The sequence below is a fragment of the Littorina saxatilis genome, linkage group LG13, assembly GCF_037325665.1.
Source record: "Littorina saxatilis isolate snail1 linkage group LG13, US_GU_Lsax_2.0, whole genome shotgun sequence".
Lineage (NCBI taxonomy): Eukaryota > Metazoa > Mollusca > Gastropoda > Littorinimorpha > Littorinidae > Littorina > Littorina saxatilis.
This window is the reverse complement of record NC_090257.1, coordinates 5,368,686-5,393,685: the sequence shown is the minus strand read 5'-3', so window position 1 is coordinate 5,393,685 and position 25,000 is coordinate 5,368,686. Positions and strand designations below refer to the sequence as shown.

The 25,000-nt window shown below is 41.4% G+C and overlaps 1 protein-coding gene across 1 annotated transcript in view; it reads left to right on the top strand.

Moving 5' to 3' along the window:
• Positions 1-25,000, top strand: part of LOC138945935 (acetylcholinesterase-like) — a 69,686-nt gene that overhangs the window by 30,904 nt on the left and 13,782 nt on the right. Inside the window, exon 2 of the mRNA XM_070317459.1 lies at positions 13,408-15,919. Within this exon, the coding sequence (XP_070173560.1) occupies positions 14,385-15,919 (1,535 nt within the window). The 5' untranslated portion in view covers positions 13,408-14,384. The remainder of the gene's footprint in view (positions 1-13,407; positions 15,920-25,000) is intronic.

Genomic DNA, 25,000 nt, shown 5'->3' with positions numbered 1-25,000 from the left:
ATAAATTGATTCGACCTTTTCACTTTGACAGTAAGAACAACTTACGGGTGCAAGGGAAGCGTTCTGGACAGCGCAGTGACATTCTAAAAATAAATAGTAACTTACAACTGAACGGGAAAGCCACACGAAGGAAGGGAGATAAACGCCAAACACTGGAGAAGATAAGGAAGAGTTACTTATAATGGTGAAATGAACACAAAAACGAACATGAGTTTAGCGCTGCGCGCTGAGAGCACGTGTTGAAATATCTCATCGATGATATTGTGTCCGGGGTGTAGCTGAATACGGTGTCCAAATTTGAAAAAGAACCACCGAGAACTTTGGCGTTGTGATGTGGTGTAGCGGCTATGGTGTGTCGGTATGGGGGCCCGGGTAAGCTGAGGTGGAACCAAAATAGCTGAGGTGGAACCAAAATCGGTTCCGCGCTGCGCGCTGAGAGCACGTGTTGAAATATCTCATCGACCAGGTTGTGTCCAGGGTGTACCTGAATATGATCACCAAATTTGAAACAGATCCATCGAGAACCTTGGCCGCGCATCGCGCACAGACACACAGACACACAGACACACAGACACACACACACACAGACACTAGTCGTATATATATATAGATATGGGTGCGTCTCAGAATCTCGTCCTCTGTTTGTGACATTATCACCAAAAGTAAAATCTTCCCAGAAAACTTTGATAATACTATTTACACACTTCTCAGGGTGTACCTTTTCAGTTTAAACAAGAAAAAAATATAACATTGCCTTTAGTTTGCCATATATTGAGCATTATTTGGACCATGTGTGCAAAATCACCCGTGTAACATGGAAACAATAAAAGACAACAAAACTGCATTTATAAGGCTGAAAACGACTTTTATTCAGTTATTATTGTTGAATCACAAGCCATTATAGAGTTCAATATGAAATGACTACATGCAAACAACAAAATAATGTTTTTTTCAAAGTTCCATGCATTCGTCAAAATTTAAATACAAAAATGAAAATTAATTAATGATATCCTGATCAGAACATGTTGATACATGGCATTCATTCAGTCTTATTGACATTTAACCTTCACAATAGCATATATACAAAGATTTGTTGCTCTAAGACAAAATGTTAGAAAGTTATCCCAAAAGAATGCAAAATGGTCACCGATGTAACATGGAAACATCACTTTTGTAACAAAGAAACGGTTATGCTTTTTCCAACAAACTTTACTAAATGAAGCTAATTTTGCAACCAGATTCTTCTTAGGTAAAATGCCAAACACTAAAACAGGAACAGAAAGAAAAAAAGCTGGACAAAATCAAGCAAACTTTGCCCCAAAAAAGAGAAACATTAATAAAAAGTTCATCACCGACGTAACTCGGAAACGAACAACCAGACATGTATTATAAGGTTTGACATGAACAATGCAAAAGTTCAAAAGTGGTTCATTCAATTGTTAAGACAATAAACCAAAGGCATTGGTTACATATAGAACAGTTGCCACTTGCAGTTAATTAATTTATTTCAAAAGAAATAATGCCCCCTGGCATTGAAGGTGGGGTCACGAATCATGGTTGCATCAGATGTAGGGACAAAGGAAATATCATCGATCCCTGGAAAGCAATAGTAGTTCCCCTCCGGTTTCCTTCGAAGGAACTTTACCACCAGTTCATCAGGTCGAATCTCTTGCACCTGAAACATGCAAGTACCTGCGATTTCAACCAAAGATTGATGCAATATGTGTACTAGTTTCACTAACATGAATTTGTTTGATGTCTATCAAGATTTTGATGCATCCACATTCACTGGCTAAAAACAAAATAAAGTAATTATTTTGTTCAGACTTACCATTCCATTGAACATACAACTTTTACAATTAAAGAAAACATTGACACTTACCGTTCCTTTAAATCGATTTCGGAAATTTAATTTTGATCATAATTTTTATATTTTTAATTTTCAGAGCTTGTTTTTAATCCAAATATAACATATTTATATGTTTTTGGAATCAGGAAATGATGTCAAATAAGATGAACGTAAATTTGGATCGTTTTATATATAAAAAGAAAATTATTACAATTTTCAGATTTTTAATGGCCAAAGTCATTAATTAATTTTTAAGCCACCAAGCTGAAATGCAATATCAAAGTCCGGCCTTCGTCGAAGATTGCTTTACAAAAAGTTCAATCAATTTAATTGAAAAATGAGGGTGTGACAGTGCCGCCTCAACTTTTACAAAAAGCCGGATATGACGTCATCAAAAGTGTTTGTCGAAAAAACGAAAAAAACGTCCGGGTATATCATACCCAGAAACTCTCATGTCAAATTTCATACAGATCGGTCCAGTAGTTTAGTCTGAATCGCTCTACACACACACACACGCACAGACAGACAGACACACACACACACATACACCACGACCCTCGTTTCGATTCCCCCTCTATGTTAAAACATTTAGTCAAGTTTTGACTAGGTGAAATCGAAAGAAAAACTATTATTAACAAATGTTTAGCCTAATTTTTCACTTCATAGAATATCATAGCAGCATAAACTCACCTTTTCTCAAGAACCTTGGGTGTTGATCACTGTCGTAACAAAATCACAGACTTCGGAAACATTCTCGAAATCTTTCTTCGCTGCTGGAAGCTGAACTATTTCTCTCTGTAACTGCGCATGCGTAGTCACCCGCACCTCTAAGTCACTACGCGCAAAATATTTCTAATCTTTCTTCAAAACTCTGAACATTATTTGCAAAACCGTTCACCATCGTAACTGAATTTTGAAGAAGCATGTCATATTGCGCAACTTTCAACTTAGTTTGCAGATGCAATTTTGAGAAAATAATACTTAAATAACATTTAGCTTAGCGATTTTCTATGCCCTTTCATGTCAAGATCGTGTTGAAGATGAATATGCAAATTCTAAAGTTCAAATTTAGGACTTGCTGTTGCACGCGTGTGGAAACCTATGTTACGACAGTGATGGCAAACTTTCAAGCGATTAATTTCGTTTAAAAAAACAATTCTGTGGACAAAATAACATTTCAACTGTCAAGTACACTTAAACCAAACACACATAACAAGAATAGCAGTCCTTGGACATTCTAAACGATTCTTGTAGTGAGGTGCAAAACTAGTTGATGGTTCATGTCACAGATCAGACCTCCATTTTTCACGCATCCAATCATTTCTTTCGCAAAACAACCTTCATAATAATCATGCAAAATACTCAGTTTTGTTTGTACTATTTCTTTATTCATTTTACTTCTCAAACATACCAATATCATGATTTAAAATTCAGTATGTTTCAATTGTGGGCTAATTTGATTATGGCACACACAAAAGGTTCAGTTTCTGAGACGCACCCATATACGACTTGTGTCTGTGTGTGTGTGTGTGTGTGTGTGTGTGTGTGTGTGTGTGTGTGTGTGTGTGTGTGTGTGTGTGTGTGTGTGTGTGTGTGTGTGTGTGTGTGTGTGTGTGTGATTGTTCGCGATGCACGGCCAAAGTTCTCGATGGATCTGCTTCAAATTTGGTGGGCATATTCAGGTACACCCGGGACAGGACACAACCTGGTCGATATTTCAACACGTGCTCTCAGCGCGCAGCGCTGAACCGATTTTGGTTCCACCTCAGCTACCCGGGCCCCCATACCGACACACCAAAGCCAAAGTTCTCGGTGGATCTTTTTCAAATTTGGACACCGTATTCAGCTACACCCCGGACACAATATCATCGATGAGATATTTCAACACGTGCTCTCAGCGCGCAGCGCTGAACCGATTTTGTTTTTTCTGTTCATTTCACCATTCCCAGTAACTCTTCCTTATCTTCTCCATGTTTTCAGCGTTTACCTCCCTTCCTTCGTATGGTGCACTATAGTATGAGGGGGCATCTTCGGATATTCCCGGCGTTCTGTTACTATTTTTAGAAGGTCACCGCAGTGTCCAGAACGTAAATTGGACCCGTAAATTATCCTCACTGTAAAAGTGCAAAGGTCGAATCAATTTATAGCCACGCGAAAAATACACTGTCATCTATCTCTCTATATATACGGCTTCTCTGTGTTTGTGTGTGTGTGTGTGTGTGTGTGTGTGTGTGTGTGTCTCTCTATGTGGGCAACACCTGTGGATTGTTCAGTTCTGTTTGTGATGTGGTCTGGCGGCTTTTGGATATTTGTATGTACTGGCCTTCCTTTGAGAAGCCATAACAGTTCAAAAGGGCTTAGAGATAAGCTCTAAATTGCTCAATCCTGTTTGAGTGGAGTTCGCCTCCAAAGGTGATTAACACGGTTACATTCGTCGACAAGGATGGGACTCGATATGGTCAGGAATGGCATTATGGCCACTGAATCATTTTCGTGCTGTTCCCATTCCACGAATCTGGGAGGGACCTAAGCTTGGTGGGTCCATTGTTCGGACCCGGCAAAGCCGGCGTACGGCTCTAAGTACTTCTTCCCGGCGAAGCCGGCTACCCGGCGAAGCGGGTATTCCTCTAGTCCTCAATACACACATACGTACATGCACACACATACCATCAGGTAACACCAACGACTGAGTACACTATTTACACTAAAGCAGCACAGTCGGTCTGCCAGCTATCACCTTGCCTTTGATGCTGTGGTGTGATGAACGACGAGGTTTCCCCAATGTAACGGGGTGCCAAAAGATAGCCAGCTATCCCGTAGAGGATATCTCTGTTTTCCTGCTCTTTTTGTGACGCGGGGCGTAATAGGGGGTAGTCTTCAAGGGGTACGGCAGGTGTATTTTGTGTTTTTCTTGGGTAGGGTGAAGTGAAGGGAAGGGAGAGGGATGAGACAGAGAGAGAGAGAGAGAGAGAGAGAGAGAGAGAGAGAGAGAGAGAGAGAGAGAGAGAGAGAGAGAGACAGAGAGAGAGAGAGAGAGAGAGAGAGAGTGAGAGAGAGAGAGAGAGAGAGAGACAGAGAGAGAGAGAGAGAGAGAGAGAGAGAGTGAGAGAGAGAGAGAGAGAGAGAGAGCGAGAGCGAGAGTGGAGTGGGGTGGGGTGCGGTGGGTGATTAGTGCAGGGGACATTGTGTGTGTGTGTGTGTGTGTGTGTGTGTGTGTGTGTGTGTGTGTGTGTGTGTGTGTGTGTTTGTGTTAGAGAGAGAGCGCGCGCGAGAGAGAGAGAGAGAGAGAGAGAGAGAGAGAGAGAGAGAGAGAGAGAGAGAGAGAGAGAGAGATTCTCAACCCGTAGAATCGGCCGGCAGACATTTCCGACGCAGGAGTCTGCACAAATTTGCTTTTTTCATCACCATAGTAGTTGGCTTTCTCAAAGCCGCTGAACTGAAGAAAAAGACGTCAAACAAAAGCGAAGATTCCAGTATGCAAAGCAGAAAATGAATAGTTTGTCTCACAGAAAGACAACGCCTTTGAACATCAATATCGTACACTTTCCACGTACCCCAAACCAAATTTTGTTTGTTTGCTTAACGCCCAGCCGACCACGAAGGGCCATATCAGGGCGGTGCTGCTTTGACATATAACGTGCGCCACACACAAGGCAGAAGTCGCAGTACAGGCTTCATGTCTCACCCAGTCACATTATTCTGACACCGGACCAACCAGTCCTAGCACTAAACCCATAATGCTAGACGCCAGGCGGAGCAGCCACTAGATTGCCAATTTTAAAGTCTTAGGTATGACCCGGCCGGGGTTCGAGAACCCACGACCTCCCGATCACGGGGTGGACGCCTTACCACTAGGCCAACCGTGCCAACCAAACCAAATAATGGGCAAGAAGGTTACAAAGCTTAATACAAAATACATCTGCGCATTCGCCACTACACTACATGCTGCGATAGGGAGTACTCGGCCTGTTTTCTTTTCCGAGTCTACAGCAACGTAGGCTGGGAAGAAAAAAAGAATCACCTCAATAATCTGCAGTGCGTGTGCTGTCCTGCTGAAGTTACATGGGTGAGCGCCGGGCCTTACCAAACAGAACATCAAATAATTATGTTCAGTCTTTAACATTGTGATATGACTGTGAAATCAATCTTTAAGCTTTTGAAAATGTGAAAGCAGTATACTTGCTCCGCACACCAAACCACACAATAGGCAGATTGCAAAGAAAACCACACTGGACATCAGATAATGCAGAGTCTGTCACCATGGTCACGTCGTGACATTAACGTGAATCCACAAAATTGCACGTGCGTGCTGTGAGCGTACAAGTCGTGACCTAGAGCGGATGTTAACCTGGGATCACCGACAATGGGATTTATAAGATCGTGCTTCTCGCAGGGTAGTGAGTCTTGCCATTTGTCCGGCCTGTAATTTGTTTGTGTTCAGTAATGTGTGTTTGGCGTGCTATGATACTTTCACCCACAGCTTATGAGCTAATGATAGTGCACATCGTGACTAAAGGCTTTGTTTGAGTTGGGTTTTTTATTTGAGGGTGGGAGGTGAGGGAGAGGTTAGAGATAGGGGGGGGGGGTGTAAAGTAGAGTTGATGTGTGTACGTACGTACGTGCGTGCGTGCGTGTGTGTGTGTATGTATGTGTGTCAGTGTGTGTGTGTGTGTGTGTGTGTGTGTGTGTGTGTGTGTGCCATAATGATTTCTCCAAATACTCCTATCCCTCTGCCAAATTAATAAATCTTGGTTTTGCAGTCTCAGTTTAAGTCTTCATGATTTCTTCCTTCTCCTGGTCTTACGAGAAAACAAATCTAACTATTCACCACAAATAAAGCTTCACAAATTGATTGCAATTGAGAAACCTGTTTTGGTTTTCAAAGCCATAATAACCTTGTCAATCACAAATTGTCTCCATGAAAAAATGAACATGAATGTTGTCCTCTGATGTTTTGCACGTAACACTTCCCTGTTGTATTGGAGCCTTCAAGCGGCATTTGTAAAGTAGGGTTCGCTTGCATTCATGAGAAAAACGCCTGAAACCAGTTAGGGGCTCCGCTCACATATGTAACTTCAGCAGAACCGACGACGCACTGCAGATTATCCCAGCCCGCTAAACGTTGCATGAAAGGAAAACAGGCCAAGTACTCGTCATAATCCCTATCGCGGCATAAATAATATGCAGTGCGTCGTCTGTGCCGCTGAAACTGCACAGGTATATTCTGCCCATTACGACGCGATTGGGTTGCAGACGTTAAATGTATTATGAACGTGAGCTAACAGAAAGAGAGGTGTTTAATATTCTATTGCTCTTGTGAAAATAACATGAATGTCTTTATCGTCCCAGGGGTTCCGTGCATTACCACAATAATTGGAACATCACTGGCTAATACCCCCATTCCACACAACCGTTCTAGGTCCCGTTCCCGTACCGACCAAGGACGGCTGCCACAACAATGGAACGGTGCGCAAACGGCCGCTTTTGGCATCTTTGAGCAGCGTCTGACCATAGTGGCAGCCGTCCTTGGTCGGTACGGGAACGGGACCTAAAACGGAATGTGGGTATGACAACTCAGTGTGTGAGAGCGCTACCGTTGCATTACCGTTGTTTTAAGTTCCTTTAACGATCCAAGCGTTCCGTTACCGATGGGTTAAGGTTCCATTACCGTTCATTTTGATCGGGAGGGGAACGGCTAAAATTTTGAACATGCATCCCAAACTCAACCGTCCCTACCGACCCTACCGTTCGAAGCAGTTCCGTTAACGATCATTTAAGTTCCAATGCGGTTCCCTCCCGATCCCTCCCGTGTCGGCACCGTTCCTTGGTCGGTACGGGAACGGGACTTAGAACGGTTGTGTGGAATGGGGATATTATCTGGGGACATAAAAGACGAATCTGCGACAAGATATTCAACAAGATAAAATAAAACACCAGTCCTCGAGTTCTTAGGACATTAAACTACCTTTAGGGCCTGTTTGTTAAATAATCACTCATGTAAATAAAATTTACTTCTGCACGAAAAGATGAGAGAATGATGCCGCACGTGAAGCATAAAATGGCACAAATCGTTTGTCACGAGGCAATCCCGTTATATTTTATCTCTCTCTCCTTTTTTAATAATGTTTCGAGTCTTTCTCTTTCTTCTTCCTTTCATTTAAAATTTCTGTGCTTTTTCATTTTTTCCTGTTTTTCTTTTATTGTTCTTTTCTTCTTTTTTGTCATTCTATCTTCATCTTTTCTTTTTTTTTCTTTTTTTCTTTTTTTCTTTTTGTCTTTCTTTCTGTCTTTCTTTCTGTCTTTCTTTCTGTCTTTCTTTCTGTCTTTCTTTCTGTCTTTCTTTCTGTCTTTCTTTCTGTCTTTCTTTCTGTCTTTCTTTCTTTCTTTCTTTCTGTCTTTCTTTCTTTCTTTCTGTCTTTCTTTCTGTCTTTCTTTTTGTCTTTCTTTCTGTCTTTCTTTCTGTCTTTCTTTCTGTCTTTCTTTCTGTCTTTCTTTCTGTCTTTCTTTCTGTCTTTCTTTCTGTCTTTCTTTCTTTCTTTCTTTCTGTCTTTCTTTCTTTCTTTCTGTCTTTCTTTCTGTCTTTCTTTCTTTCTTTCTTTCTTTCTTTCTGTCTTTCTTTCTGTCTTTCTTTCTGTCTTTCTCTCTGTCTTTCTTTCTGTCTTTCTGTCTGTCTTTCTTTCTGTCTTTCTTTCTTTCTTTCTGTCTTTCTTTCTGTCTTTCTTTCTGTCTTTCTCTCTGTCTTTCTTTCTGTCTTTCTTTCGTTCTTTTTTTCTGTCTTTCTTTCTGTCTTTCTTTCTGTCTTTCTTTCTGTCTTTCTTTCTGTCTTTCTTTCTGTCTTTCTTTCTGTCTTTCTTTCTGTCTTTCTTTCTGTCTTTCTTTCTGTCTTTCTTTCTGTCTTTCTTTCTGTCTTTCTGTCTTTCTTTCTGTCTTTCTTTCTGTCTTTCTTTCTGTCTTTCTTTCTGTCTTTCTGTCTTTCTTTCTGTCTTTCTTTCTGTCTTTCTTTCTGTCTTTCTCTCTGTCTTTCTTTCTGTCTTTCTTTCTGTCTTTCTTTCTGTCTTTCTTTCTGTCTTTCTTTCTGTCTTTCTTTCTGTCTTTCTTTCTGTCTTTCTTTCTGTCTTTCTTTCTGTCTTTCTTTCTGTCTTTCTTTCTGTCTTTCTTTCTTTCTTTCTGTCTTTCTTTCTTTCTTTCTGTCTTTCTGTCTTTCTGTCTTTCTTTCTTTCTGTCTTTCTTTCTTTCTTTCTGTCTTTCTTTCTGTCTTTCTTTCTTTCTTTCTGTCTTTCTTTCTTTCTTTCTTTCTTTCTTTCTTTCTTTCTTTCTGTCTTTCTTTCTGTCTTTCTTTCTGTCTTTCTCTCTGTCTTTCTTTCTGTCTTTCTTTCTTTCTGTCTTTCTTTCTGTCTTTCTTTCTGTCTTTCTTTCTGTCTTTCTTTCTGTCTTTCTTTCTGTCTTTCTTTCTGTCTTTCTTTCTGTCTTTCTCTCTGTCTTTCTTTCTGTCTTTCTTTCTGTCTTTCTTTCTGTCTTTCTTTCTGTCTTTCTTTCTGTCTTTCTTTTTGTCTTTCTTTCTGTCTTTCTTTCTGTCTTTCTTTCTGTCTTTCTTTCTGTCTTTCTTTCTGTCTTTCTTTCTGTCTTTCTTTCTGTCTTTCTTTCTGTCTTTCTTTCTGTCTTTCTTTCTGTCTTTCTTTCTTTCTTTCTTTCTGTCTTTCTTTCTTTCTTTCTGTCTTTCTTTCTGTCTTTCTTTCTGTCTTTCTTTCTTTCTTTCTTTCTGTCTTTCTTTCTGTCTTTCTTTCTGTCTTTCTTTCTGTCTTTCTCTCTGTCTTTCTGTCTTTCTTTCTGTCTTTCTTTCTGTCTTTCTTTCTGTCTGTCTTTCTGTCTTTCTTTCTGTCTGTCTTTCTGTCTTTCTTTCTGTCTTTCTTTCTGTCTTTCTTTCTGTCTTTCTGTCTTTCTTTCTGTCTTTCTGTCTTTCTGTCTGTCTGTCTGTCTTTCTTTCTGTCTTTCTTTCTGTCTTTCTGTCTTTCTTTCTGTCTTTCTGTCTTTCTGTCTTTCTGTCTTTCTTTCTGTCTTTCTTTCTGTCTTTCTTTCTGTCTTTCTGTCTTTCTTTCTGTCTTTCTGTCTTTCTTTCTGTCTTTCTGTCTTTCTGTCTTTCTTTCTGTCTTTCTGTCTTTCTTTCTGTCTTTCTGTCTTTCTGTCTTTCTTTCTGTCTTTCTGTCTTTCTGTCTTTCTGTCTTTCTGTCTTTTTTTCTGTCTTTCTGTCTTTCTGTCTGTCTTTCTTTCTTTCTGTCTGTCTTTCTGTCTTTCTTTCTGTCTTTCTTTCTGTCTTTCTTTCTTTCTTTCTGTCTTTCTGTCTTTCTTTCTGTCTTTCTTTCTGTCTTTCTTTCTGTCTTTCTTTCTGTCTTTCTGTCTTTCTTTCTGTCTTTCTGTCTGTCTTTCTTTCTTTCTGTCTTTCTGTCTTTCTTTCTGTCTTTCTTTCTGTCTTTCTTTCTGTCTTTCTTTCTGTCTTTCTGTCTTTCTTTCTGTCTTTCTGTCTGTCTTTCTTTCTTTCTGTCTTTCTGTCTTTCTGTCTTTCTTTCTGTCTTTCTGTCTGTCTTTCTTTCTTTCTGTCTTTCTGTCTTTCTGTCTTTCTGTCTTTCTTTCTGTCTTTCTTTCTGTCTTTCTGTCTTTCTGTCTGTCTTTCTGTCTTTCTGTCTTTCTGTCTTTCTTTCTTTCTTTCTGTCTTTCTTTCTGTCTTTCTGTCTTTCTTTCTGTCTTTCTTTCTGTCTTTCTTTCTGTCTTTCTTTCTTTCTTTCTGTCTTTCTTTCTGTCTTTCTTTCTGTCTTTCTTTCTTTCTTTCTTTCTGTCTTTCTTTCTGTCTCTCTTTCTGTCTTTCTTTCTGTCTTTCTGTCTTTCTTTCTGTCTTTCTTTCTGTCTTTCTTTCTGTCTTTCTCTCGTTCCTTCTGCATTTGTATCTGTCGTTCCTTCTATTATGTTCCCTCCTCACACGCTCCCTGATTTCGCCTCTTCTTGAGTAAGGATAAATACAGAATGGGACTCTTTCTCCTCCGCGGATGTTCAATTCGCACTCACTTAAGTTTGAATGGCGGTGTGATCGGCGCGCGCATAGCCTTGAATGCAAAATGGCGGCCCAGTGAATTGAAGCCTGATTGAAAAGGCGGCTGCGGGAGGTAACTCGCAGTAAAAGGCAGTCAAGATTAATGGGTGGGAACTGTGGCCGGTAATGAAGGGTATTGGTGACAGTTCTTTTCCACTTCTCCAGCGAAGGAGGCAGAATGGTCGTCAAGCAGTTTAGTGGGGTTTTTTCAACCTACTTGTTTCTTTTCTTTTTGCTGTAGTCCTCTGCCTGTGTGTGTCGGGGTGTGTGTGTGTGTTTGTGTGTGTGTGTGTGTGTGCTCGTGCGCGTGCGCGCGCGCGTGTGTGTGTGTGTGTGTGTGTGTGTGTGTGTGTTAGAGAGAGAGAGAGAGAGTGATAAACGAGAGATAGAAAAGAGTAAGTAGAGACAACGATCGGAGGGAGAGAGGGAAAGAGAAAAAAAAAGATTAACCTGCAATTTCTGATGGTTCTGGATTGAGAACCAAAACTATGGATACACATTTTGTAACTTGAACTGAATTTACAAATAACCAATAAAATTAATATTGAGGAACGAAAATGAGTACATGCAACAATGAAAAACCATACATTTACAGAGAAACGAACGTAGCTAATTAGAAGAAATAAAGAGCACTACAAATTCACAAAAGCATTTGTCATTTGTTTTAAAGGTGCTTGCGTGGCAAGTTTATTCTTGTTAGAGTTAATGCTCACATGTTCCCTCCACAAAGTGGGCAAAGAATTCCAAATTAGACATCCAGAATATAACTGACTGGCTTTGAATAGATCAATTCTTGGGATATTTATGACAAGTGTATTGATATGACAAGAATGATTTATGGAGAAATGTCCCAAGAGGACAGCTGGGTCCTGACTTGTTATTATTTTATGCTGCAAAACTCCTGTGTTTAAAGATAGTCTTTTCTCTTAAAGGGAGAGTTTCGAGATATCTATAATCAGATGCCGACAGAGTTGTATTTTTTAGAAGTACTAAATCAATTCCATATTTATGTAAGCTAAAAATGGGTTTCATGATACAAGCAGACTCCGATATGGTAAAAGCGTATTCAAGAATACTTTGTATGCGAGCTTGGAAAAATATTCTCGCATTCTCGGGTGGGAAGTGTTTGATTCAACAGAAAATGTTTGGTGATACACACACTCAAAATGCGAGCCATCCGCGGGAATCTAGCAATGCATGAACGTACCTTCATTTTAACTGAAACCTTTTTCTTTTGAGAAACAGTTTTAAAAGAATCTTTGTAATGGACCATCTTATACGGACCATCGAATATTTTGGGCACATGCTAGATTACACGATTGAATGGGTACTAGGCTTTTGCAGGTTTTGCTTTGGTTGCTTGGTTGGTTGGATTGTTGCTGGGGTTTTCTTTTTTGTGTGGTTTTTTTTTTCTTCTGATAAGAACGAAATAATTTGTTCCGCACAACATGCAGTAAATAGAAACTTAAACGATGAAAAACAAACACCTACACCAGAAGAAAGGAATAAAGACTCTTTCAAAACGCAAATGTTGTCCTCTTCTTCTTTCTGTCCTGCTTTTCCGTTTGAGTGGCGGAGTCCAGCAAATACAAAACCAGCAGAACTCCACATCCAAATAGCTTGGCGCAGTCTTATGCAAATGACATGCCAGGGGGAACACTTGTTGTCTGCAGGAGCTAATTGAATGGATTGAAATGTAATTCCTGGTATCAAAGGCGGCAATGAAAGAAAGCTTCCTGCACTGCGGCATTTAAAGACCAGAACGCCGACAATTCTTCTTTGAAAGGAGATTTAAGAATGTAAAATCAAAGGCCAACACATATTTATGTGTGGTGCTGGTCTCAGATCAGTGTCGCAAATCGTTCAAACTCTTTCAGCCATTTGAAAATGATGCCATCAAGACATTTCTAAAGATTTAGAGTGAAGACCAAAAATTGGCAGTTTTTGGACCATGAAAGCGTCACAATTTATAGTATCCGAGATATATTCACCGTTTTTTGTAAGGCGTGATATAGTTAAGAGTTTTTATTTGTTTTTATGGGTTTTTTTTATCAAGCCTTAAAAGCTCTTTGCAGATAAAGTTTATCTCACATAAGAGACTCCAGAAAACCAATTGTGAATGTTTAAGTAGACACTCCTTTTACTGAAGTTTACAGCAAACGAAATGGAGAATAAAAGTGGCTCTGACAGGAATGCCAGACATGACAGCAGCTACAACCAGTCATTCATCCTCATCCAAGACCTCGTTAATTTCTTCACGTTTCACACCGCCATTCAAGTTCAAAAAGTTTTTGTGTCTTACCTTTTTAATTTCATTCTCTTTTAATGTGTGCCTTTATTCGATTGTGTCACATTTGTCAAACATTAACGACCAAAAGCCGTTCGAGTGTTATTATACTTGTGATCAAATGCTATTCCAATTGTATTACACTTGTTTTAAATGCTAATGATATTACCGCCGTTCTGTGTGTTGCAGGTTTGTGAATTATGCCCAGCGTCATCACAGATGAAGCAAAGGCGTATTTGAGGGCTCGGAATCGTCGGCTAGTGGAACAACCTCGCAGCAGATTCCTCGTTATTCGAGCTCTACGACTGTGAGAAAACTCTTCTGTTGCTAAACGTTGGAGTTCACATTTTGGATCCTCTCTCACAAGGGAGTTAGCGGCTTCAGAACACCGTGATTAAGGAACACACTTTGTGTCTGTTTCTGTGGGGTCCTTTTAAAGTGAAGAAGAACGAAGGTGCACGCGTAAACGTATGTCCTCAATTGTCATCCTGTTAGTAACAACATAAAGTTGGAGATAAACTGCTAAATTAGGACAAGAACTTCATTAAAAGTATCTGAAAAAAATACTTGGTACAAAACATCGAAACATTCCTTCTCCCACTAAGTAAATCACAAAGGATTGTTTCTTACAAATTTCACCAGCCAGGTAAGCAGATGAGTTCTGCGAGGTGGACGACTAAATTTCGGACTGGAAATAAGACAAGTCGAGAAACTGATGAACAAAGTTTGGGTAGATAGTGCATTTCGAAGTGTTGGGTGCTGCTATAGAACTTATCTTTAAATCTGCAAATTGTTGGTTTGGTTGCCATATTCTCAAAGAAAAAAAACCGTGGATACTATACCACTTTTAGTTTTGTTTCCTTCAAAAACATCGAATATAGTTTCAGTTTTTTTTAATGAAGGGCTGATTTACTCACAGTTTGTGATAATAATCCCAAACTGCTTTTGCTGAATAATATTGCATCAGATAGTTTTACAAAGAAAGTAGTTTTCATCCCATTTTCCCCACTTCAAGAGTGCAATTGTACCAGCTAAACCTACTAAAGTACACATCTAGGCACCGTTTTGCTTAAGCTGTACCCCTTGCTTCAACACATTTGCTTCACACCCACTCACACGTCTTCGCCAGGAGCTAGACTGACCAAGAGAAATTCATCATCATCAACATGGAGATGGACTGGCTTCTCACAGTGGTGCTCGTGCACCTGTTAGCAGTCCTGCAGGAATTGCCGGCAGCTGTGCAGGCCTACGGGCCCATCATCGACACGGACAAAGGGCGAGTGCAGGGCAAAACCGTCTTCGCCAACGACAAGAAGGTGGACGTGTTCTGGGGCATCCCCTTCGCCAAACCTCCCTTGGGCGACCTGAGGTTCAAGCACCCGGAACAGATCGACCGGTGGGAGGGGGTGTTCAACGCCACCCAGCCTCCCGCCAGCTGCATGCAAGGCATGGACTTGGTGTACAGCAACTTCTCTGGGGCCACGTTGTGGAACCCCAACACCAAGATTTCGGAGGACTGTTTGTACCTAAACGTGTGGGTACCAAGGACTAACCCCCCGTACCACCACAAGGCAGTCTTGGTGTGGATCTACGGGGGCGGCTTCTACAGCGGGACATCCACGCTTGCCATCTACGACGGCAGGTATCTGGCGGCCGAGAACGACATCATCGTCGTCTCCTGCAACTACCGTGTGGGCTCGCTGGGCTTCCTCAACCTAAACACGCCCGAGGCGCGAGGCAACGCGGGGCTAATGGACCAGCGCCTGGCCCTGGAGTGGGTGCAGCGCAACATCGGCTACTTCGGAGGTTCAGTCCACAACGTCACCATCTTCGGCGAGAGCGCCGGGGCGGTCAGCGTGGGGTTGCACCTCCTGTCGTCGCTGAGCCGCGGCCTCTTCAGCCGCGCTATCCTGCAGTCCGGTGCGCCTCAAATCAACTGGGCTTCGTACTCCGCGGACGAGGGCCGACAGCGGTCCCGACGACTGGCTGGGGTGCTCGACTGCAACCTGGACCAGTCCGATACGGACATCGTGGAGTGTCTGCGGCAGGTAGGTCCGGAGCTCTTCGTGGTCAACGACTACAGCGTGGTGCAGGGCATCGTGCAGTTCCCCTTCGTGCCCGTGGTGGACGGCTTCTTCCTGACGGAAACGCCGGACGAGTACCTACGCAGCGGCCGCTTCAAGAAGACCCCGCTGCTGCTTGGCAGCAACGCGCAGGAGGGCACGTGGTTCCTGGTCTACGAGAACGCCGACAACTTCAACCTGCACACGGAGAGCCTCATCAGCGCCGAGAACATGGAGCTGCTGATGGAGAACCTCTTCTTCTACCACCCACGGCACCCCGAGCGCCTCAACAAGTTCGGCAAGGAGGCCATCATCTTCCAGTACACGGACTGGGAAAAGCCCAAAGACCAAGCCTCGTGCAGAGACCACATAGCCCTCGCCGTCGGGGACTACCATTTTGTCTGCGAGGTCAACGAGCTCTCGGATCGGTACGCCGAGAGCGGACAGCGTGTGTACCAGTACTGGTTTGACCACCGATCCTCCATCAGCCCCTGGCCGGAGTGGATGGGCACTTTGCACGGGGACGAGATTCACTACGTCTTCGGCATGCCGCTCGACGCGGATAGGGGGTACAGCGAGAAGGAAAAACAGCTCAGCAAAAGAATCATGCGCTTCTGGTCCAACTTCGCTAAAACCGGGTGAGTAGAGTGCACTCAGCCAACAATTTCTGTTATGTTCTGTTCTGTTATGTTCTGTTGTGTTCTGTTCCAACTTCGCTAAAACCGGGTGAGTAGAGTGCACTCAGCCAACAATTTCTGTTCTGTTATGTTCTGTTGTGTTCTGTTCTTATGTGTTCTGTTCAGTTGTGTTCTGTTGTGTTCTGTTGTGTTCTGTTCCAACTTAGCAAATAATTTGTGACTGAAGTGAGATAGGTGGGTTCTACATTTTCTTGTTCTTTTATTTGTTCTTTTGTATTGATCTATTCTCTTCTGTTCTGGTTCAACATTGTCATTGTTCAATTTTGTTCTGTTTCTTACTGCTTTGTTCTGTAATGTTCTATTCTGTTCTGTTCTGTTCTTTTGCTTTCGTTCCTCTTCTCTTTAATTTTCTTCTATTCTGCGTCATTCAGTTTTGTTCTCTTTCCTTCTGTTCCCTTCTTTTCTGTCCTGGTCCAACTTGGCCAAAAAATGTTTGTTCTTTATTTGTTTGGGTCTTTCATTCAAACTAATCCAAGAGTGCGCGCGCGCGCGTGCGTGTGTGTGTGTGTGTGTGTGTGTGTGTGTGCGTGTGTGTGTGTGTGTGTGAGTGTGCGGATATGGTTATTTTACTCCACAGTGACGTTGTCTTTATCTTGTACGGTTTACGCAGTCTAGCCAGCCCTTCGTTCAAAGGCTCATATTCTTTACTCTCCAGTGTAAAGCATTCGGAAGATAATTTTTTTACATATATTTCGTGTTTTAAGAATGAGGGTAATACCTGACAAAGAAAAACTGTTTTTGACACAACAATGCTTCAAGCAAAAGTCTGGTCTCCCGACTTCAGAGAAACACAACTTCAATGGCATACAGCAGGATTTGACAGAGACACGAAAACATCCAGCAGATTAACATGTATATCATCCACATCCGTCTTCATTTTTCCTTTACCGCCCCACCTCTCCCCCCCCCCTCCCCAAACCCCCACCAACACCCCCCGATGTTTAAATCTCCTTGACTACCTTCCTCCACCTCTCCACCACGTCTGAACGTTACAGAATTCTTGATAAACAAGACCATGCAAGGGTAAAGATCTTCGTGATTAAAAAGACAAGGCGAGGCAATGCAAGTGGAAAGAAATTATCGATAAACAAGGCAGGGCAAAACAATGCAAGTGTAAAGTAATTCTCGATAAACAAGGCAGGGCAAGGCAATGCAAGAGTAAAGAAATTCGTGATAAACACTTGTGCTTATACTCTTAAGGTTTTATTCCGGGACGTCCTCCCCAACCCTCTCCCGACACAATTTTTTAACTTGTAAACTAAGATTAAGATTTTGTAGATAAGATTTGAATTAATAAATAAGAAAAGATATGAGCTTTTGTTAACCTCGACCATTCCCATTATTGGGATATAGACCCCAAAATGGGATCAAATTATATTCCCAAAAGACGTTACTGCTTTTGTGCCTCATTTTTTGGACATTTACTTTTAGCCCTGGTGTCAACGCAAAATGACCTCCTGCTGCGAAAAAATGACCGCAGCAACAGCACTTATGGTCGTGTAATTTAGAATGATAGTGCATGTGATCAGAAAGAGCTTAAGGGGGATAAGGGGGATAAGATTTTATATAGTCCTGTGAGGTTACCCTCATGGAAATTCGGGCTGCTTTCTCCCTGGGGAAAGCGAGCTGCCATATAGCATACGGCGCTACCCACAATTTGTTTTTTTCCTGCATGCGTGTATTCATGTTTCCAAGCCCTGAGACTTTCGCTGTGAACTTGGGTTCTTTATCGTACGCACGCACGCAAACAGCTTATTGGAGGTCGGATGACGTGTTCATTAATTTTTACTTCCGCAGATGACGTTTTTGGCAGTATTAAATGCTTTTATGACTAGGAAATACAAGTAATTCACATGTATTGATGTGCCGAAGTTAGCTCACGGCCGACCATGAAAGATGCGAGAAAAATTTAACTTTTACTTTTTATATTTAGTCAAGTTTTGACTAAATATTTTAACATCGAGGGGGAATCGAAACGAGGGTCGTGGTGTATGTGCGTGTGTGCGTGCGTGTGTGTGTGCGTGCGTGTGTGTGTGTGTGTAGAGCGATTCAGACTAAACTACTGGACCGATCTTTATGAAATTTGACATGAGAGTTCCTGGGTATGAAATCCCCGAACATTTTTTTCATTTTTTTGATAAATGTCTTTGATGACGTCATATCCGGCTTTTCGTGAAAGTTGAGGCGGCACTGTCACGCCCTCATTTTTCAACCAAATTGGTTGAAATTTTGGTCAAGTAATCTTCGACGAAGCCCGGGGTTCGGTATTGCATTTCAGCTTGGTGGCTTAAAAATTAATTAATGACTTTGGTCATTAAAAATCTGAAAATTGTAAAAAAAAATAAAAGTTTATCAAACGATCCAAATTTACGTTCATCTTATTCTCCATCATTTGCTGATTCCAAAAACATATAAATATGTTATATTCGGATTAAAAACAAGCTCTGAAAATTAAATATATAAAAATTATTATCAAAATTAAATTGTCCAAATCAATTTAAAAACACTTTCATCTTATTCCTTGTCGGTTCCTGATTCCAAAAACATATAGATATGATATGTTTGGATTAAAAACACGCTCAGAAAGTTAAAACAAAGAGAGGTACAGAAAAGCGTGCTATCCTTCTTAGCGCAACTACTACCCCGCTCTTCTTGTCAATTTCACTGCCTTTGCCATGAGCGGTGGACTGACGATGCTACGAGTATACGGTCTTGCTGAAAAATTACATTGCGTTCACTTTCATTCTGTGAGTTCCACAGCTACTTGACTAAATATTGTATTTTCGCCTTACGCGACTTGTTGTTTTGTGGATTGGCTGCAGGACCCCCGGACAACAACCAAACTGAAATGGTCGCTTCTTATTGACATTTGACGTTAAAGCCTCTTAGAAATACTGTTGGGGTTATCCAGGTCGGAACAAAAACGAGTGTTGAATATAATTGTATGCATCCTTGCAGTGTAAATAGTCGAAGCAGTAGAAGTGGTTTAGTAGAAGCTTCTTATAAGTGCTTTTCCCCCGAAATCGGCGTATGCTGCCTGAATGGCGGAGTAAAAACGGTCATACACGTAAGAATCCACTCGTGCTAAAAACATGAGTGAACGTGGGAGTCTAAGCCCATACACGAAGAAGAGGAAGAAGTGCTATGGTTTAGATAATTTTATTCAAAGAATTACAAATAACAATGGTGCATACAATCTATTGAATCAAGGGAGCACAACAAGCCAAGCTTAGGCCAAAAAAAAAAAAGGTCTGTTTACGGTAACATAGGCCCAAAAAATAGGGTCGGTAGGTCGGGATTTTTTTTTAATTTTTTTTTTCCCCAAAAAACCATATTTTTACGTTATTTTGCAAAAAAAAACAAGATTTTTTTTTTTTTTTTTTTTTTTTCCCAAATGCCCAAAAAAAAGGCTAGGGTCGCGCGAAAAAAATAGGGTCGGTCGGGTTACCGTAAACAGACCTATTTTTTTTTGGCCTTATAAACGTCAACAGTGTTTGAATTTGAAGAGAAATTTACATCAACAAACTAAACTTAATTCATTAGTATGAGAAAGAGGAAGCAAATGATCCAAAATGCCATGGGAATAAATAAATAAATAAATAAATAAATAACAAGTACAGAGATAAATAACAAAACAATAAGATAAATCAATACAAAAATAAATAACTTGGGATAGCGGAGAGTATAATTATTGCCAATCTAAACGTTATCTAAAGAAACAATGATTAGTTCTTCTTGTCGAAGTGTTTATCTGTATTGTAAATAATTTGTCTATGTAATGTTTACTTTAAGTTGCTATTTTGCTTAGACTTGATTCTGATTTGATACCGGCACGGTTGGCCTAGTGGTAAGGCGTCCGCCCCGTGATCGGGAGGTCGTGGGTTCGAACCCCGGCCGGGTCATACCTAAGACTTTAAAATTGCCAATCTAGTGGCTGCTCCGCCTGGCGTCTGGCATTATGGGGTTAGTGCTAGGACTGGTTGGTCCGGTGTCAGAATAATGTGACTGGATGAGACATGAAGCCTGTGCTGCGACTTCTGTCTTGTGTGTGGCGCACGTTATATGTCAAAGCAGCACCGCCCTGATATGGCCCTTCGTGGTCGGCTGGGCGTTAAGCAAACAAACAAACAAAAAAACAAAATTCTGTTTTGATTGCTCATGCTAGCAAAATATGCGTCAAAAGTGAAATCCAAGCTCTATAGCAGGCACTTGAACAGCTTTTCATTTTAGAGCTGCGGGGAGGTGGTTGGGTTATGCAGAAGTTTCGCGAAGTATTTTTTACCGACAATTCAGTTCCAAAGATTCGTGCAGCGAGCTTCCTGAAGTCGACATCGCCCAATAAATATCAAGCTTTAAAGATAGTATACCGAAGCCGCCATTTTGAAAAATGTTCTGATGATTTGGACCTAAAAAAGTTCAAGGGACATTCGCTGTACTGTCATTTAGAAACACCTGCAATAATTTGCTAAAAACAGGGTCGAATGGTAGGACGAAAACTAGGAGTCGCGCAAAGTGCGTCACAATGAGAATGGCAGTCTGGGATTCTTACTCAAAACACAGCCGTTTCCAATTTGAGTAACTCGGCGCTCAGACGTTTATTTCAAGGTATTCCTGGTGTGTGGTCACATAATCACAACCCCCAATCTGAATTGTATAGCTTTTGGGGCGATTTGAGACAGTTTGTTTGTTAGATATATTCCCTTTAAGTAGATCTGCCCCTAAGAAAAATCCACTTGGCCTCCCCGAAGACAAAAACGTGCAGAACGGGGATGTTGCATGCTGGGATTTTGTTTCTTCCTGTGTCGGCCAGTTTTGGGACGTTTATGTAGTCATTGGCGTCATCTCCCCCCGCCCTCACCCCCCCCCCCCCCTCCACCCCACCCCACCACCGTTGAAAAAATCTGCAATTCAGTCGAAATGACAGCAATGTTTTCACCGATTTGAAGTAAATTTTGTAATTTCGCTGACTGCCGATTGAAACGAACGCAGGGACAATTACCACAGAGCCTGAACAGCAAATACATATATCTGAAACAATTTATTTTGCTTTGTAGCTGACACACATTATGGCAACCATCGAGGCTTAAAACTGATAGACGTTACCTTTTTTTCTGATAGTTATGGAACGGGAAGCTAGACGGGCGTAATTTGGCCCAGTGGTGAAGACGCCGGTCTTCCGCGTGAAAGGTTTGGGGTGCGAATCCCGGCCGCACCTGATTTGTCCTATTTCCCAGGTCAACTTATGGGAAGGCTTGCCAGTGTCTTATCCCCCTTCGTGTGTACTCGTAAACACACGTCCAAGTACAAATCCATGTCAGAGTTCGTTGGGTTAGAGAAATAGGGAAAAACCCAGCTCCCATCCCCCGAAAACGGTGTCTGGATATATTCATGGCGGGAGGGCGGGGGTGGGGGGGGGGCGGTCATACGGTAGGCTGGAGATGCACCATGTGAACGCAGAAGAAGAAGCAGAAACTGGCAAAAATAACATTTCAAAGTCAAGTTTCGTCAAAGATGGTATTCGGAATGTTTGTTTTTTGCTTCATTATTTCTTCTTTTTTTTTTCTTTCTTTTTTTTTTTAGCAAAGAATGCAAATTTAAACATGGCCGAAACGAATGCTTTCGATATATATATAAAACATCAGAAATTGTGAAAGAAACAATTGAAAGTCAGCAGAGACTTTCTTCCGAGATTTGTTAAAATCTCTTAGCAGAGATAGAGAGAGAAATAAGTATCCCTTCACAGACAGCCTATTGGGAGCATCAGACCCTCCTCAAGGGGGACCGAGATTTACAGAGCAAAGTCCCTTTGTGGGGGACGTATCGCAAGGTAATCTAGTCCTGAGGAGGACCATTGTATTTGTACCTAGACCAGACACGTGTTTCGACACTATTGTGTCTCATCAGTGGTCAGGTGGTACTGATGGCGAGAGTTGTCAACCCATGGTATCCAACTAAGAAGCAAACCATTCTCTGAATGGTAGCTTCTGTTGGCATGGGAGACTACCCTCATCTGACAACCCCAAGAGGAGATCTGTGAAGGGAAACACTTTGATTTAAGGCCAAAGTGTAGAATTGATAATTACTAAGAAAGAATTTAGAAATTTAGACAAGTTTTAACCAAGAAATTAGGTTAAAACAAGGGAAATTTGAAAAAGCCTAAAGGGAGGTAACTCTGTACCAGCCTGCAGATCCAGAAATGGATACGCGAACAAGTTAGATCTAATTTTGAAAAGGTTAAACAGGAAAAGCGGTCAACTTTTCACTGCTGTTCAACACAGGACTTGGTAAAGAAGAAGTTTTCTGCTTTATTCAATTGGATCGCTTTAAAGGCGATGCAACTTTCACGGTGACCATATTATAAAACATCAGAAATTGTGAAAGAAACAATTGAAAGTCAGCAGAGACTTTCTTCCGAGATTTGTTAAAATCTCTTAGCAGAGATAGAGAGAGAAATAAGTATCCCTTCACAGACAGCCTATTGGGAGCATCAGACCCTCCTCAAGGGGGACCGAGATTTACAGAGCAAAGTCCCTTTGTGGGGGACGTATCGCAAGGTAATCTAGTCCTGAGGAGGACCATTGTATACAGGGGCGGACGAGGGGGGGGGCACAGGGGGCACGTGCCCCCCCCCCCGAAAAAAAAATTTAAAAAAAAAGAAGAAGAAAAAAAAAAGATTTTTCCATGCTGATTTTATGACCATTTCTAAGTTCAAATGGCACCAGATGGCACCATTTTGCTTCTTTGGGCAAATTTTTTTTCCGGGGGGGCATGCCCCCGGACCCCCCTAGCAAATTCGGGCGCTTCGCGCCCATCACATTCACTTTCGATTCAAAGTGCCCCCCCCCTTACAAAGCAACTGATCCGCCCCTGGTATATATGAAGTTCTTTCATCCATCAGAGGCGTGTGCCTCTTGAAGGACGCTGTGTTCACGTAATACTTAATGATTCCACAATTGCGCATGGCCTTGTTGTTGTATATTTATAACCGCTACCCTACAGCTCAGTGTTCAGACCATATAGGTAGTACAACGTACAAAGTGTTAGTTTGGCAAAAACAGTTAGAAAGTGCAAATATGGAGTTCATAGTATCCACATCTTTACCCTCGAACAAGAAAAGGTTGGCAAACGGAACTTGCTCAGCCTCAACTAAGGCCAAAAAGACAAATATGTCTGTTTCCGGTAACATCGCCGAAAAAATAGGGTCGATCGGTGTGTGTTTTTTATATATATTTTTTTTTAAACCTTTTTCTTTCTGTAATACGTTGTGTTAACGTCTTTTTACTTTTTTTTTTAAACGCTTCCTTAGTTTACTTGCAATTATTTAGCACATGTTTTTGACCTAGATTAATTGAAACTAAATAAAGTATACTTGACTTCATATATTTTTTTTTTGGGGGGGGGGGGGGGGGCGGGGGTGCAAAAAGCGAAAAAAAAACGTTAGGGTCGGCGCTTAAAAATAGGGTCGGTCGGGTTACCAGAAACAGACATATTTTTCTTTTTGGCCTAACTAACTAGGGGATCCTTTATACGTCCTCACAGAGAATGTTCCTATTAGGGACATGAGTTGGTGATAGTTTGCTCAGCCTCGGATACATATACGGGGAATTTAACTGCAGTGGAACCTCCCTTTTACGACCTTTAAAAATCTGAGAAAATAAGGTCTGAAAAAGGTGTTTGAATGGAGGTAAATGTACAGAGGTTAGGCCTAAAAAAAAAATAGGTGTGGTTACGGTAACCCGACCTACCCTATTTTTAGGGGCCGACCCTATAACTTTTTATTACATTTGTCAAACAAAAAACACACAAAAACAAGAAAACGAGTGCAGAAAACGCAATGAAAGCGAAAGCGCTCGAGTCGCACACTTATTTCCCTGTCAAGTAGGTTTAATTTGTACACATTAGAAAAAAAAAGTTTTAAAAAAAAAAGTGATTGCCTACCTTCCTACCCTATTTTTTGGGGGGGGCTATGTTACCGTAACCACACATTTTGTTGTTGTTGGCCTTATGAACAGAACATCTGAAAAATTAAGGTCTTAAAAAGGGGGAAGTCTTAAATGGGGGAAGTCTTAAATGGGGGAAGTCTTAAATGGGGGAAGTCTTAAATGGGGGAAGTCTTAAATGGGGGAAGTCTTAAATGGGGGAAGTCTTAAATGGGGGAAGTCTTAAATGGGGGGTCTTAAAGGGGGAGGGGGTGGGCTCCACTGTGTATCAGTCTGACACATGGACACGGATATAAGGACCCCAGTTCATCAACAACATGCTAATATATTCAAGCAGCCACACATGAGCTCTCATTGTTTTCAGTGTTGACGTGCGCATGAACTACTAAGGCCCCCCCAAAAAATAGGTGTGGTTACGGTAACATAGCCCAAAAAAAATAGGGTAGGAAGGTAGGCAATCACTTTTTTTTTTTTTTACTTTTTTTTCTAATGTGTACAAATTAAACCTACTCGACAGGGAAATAAGTGTGCGACTCGAGCTCTGTCGCTTTCATTGCGTTTTCTCCACTCGTTTTTTTTTGTTTTTGTTTTTTTGACAAATGTAATAAAAAGTTAAAGAGTCGGCCCCTAAAAATAGGGTAGGTCGGGTTACCGTAACCACACCTATTTTTTTTTTTAGGCCTAACATAAGAAACTGCAATGCAATGCCCATCCTTAACTTTTTTATAACAGAGAAAACAGATCTGATTTGAAGCTTATGTTGTAGTTTGCATTGCTCCAATTTTTGTGCGGAAATTCGAACCTCTTACGTAGGGAATGGAAAACATTACCGGCTGCCAACTTTCAAACGTCACTATTGGCAAGCAGCTACACATTCATTTACGGCGCTCGTGACGAAAGGGTGATTATGATTTTACAGCTCAAAGCCCATTCCCTTCTTTACTGCCAGGAAAAGAGGAAACACGTGTGCGCGTGAAGTTGGTTTTGCACGTGTAATCTGCTGGAGAGTTTTATCGAGTAAACTGACGCAAAATCATTCATTGCAGTTACAGATAACAAAGAAGGAGCGCAGGTGCAGGCC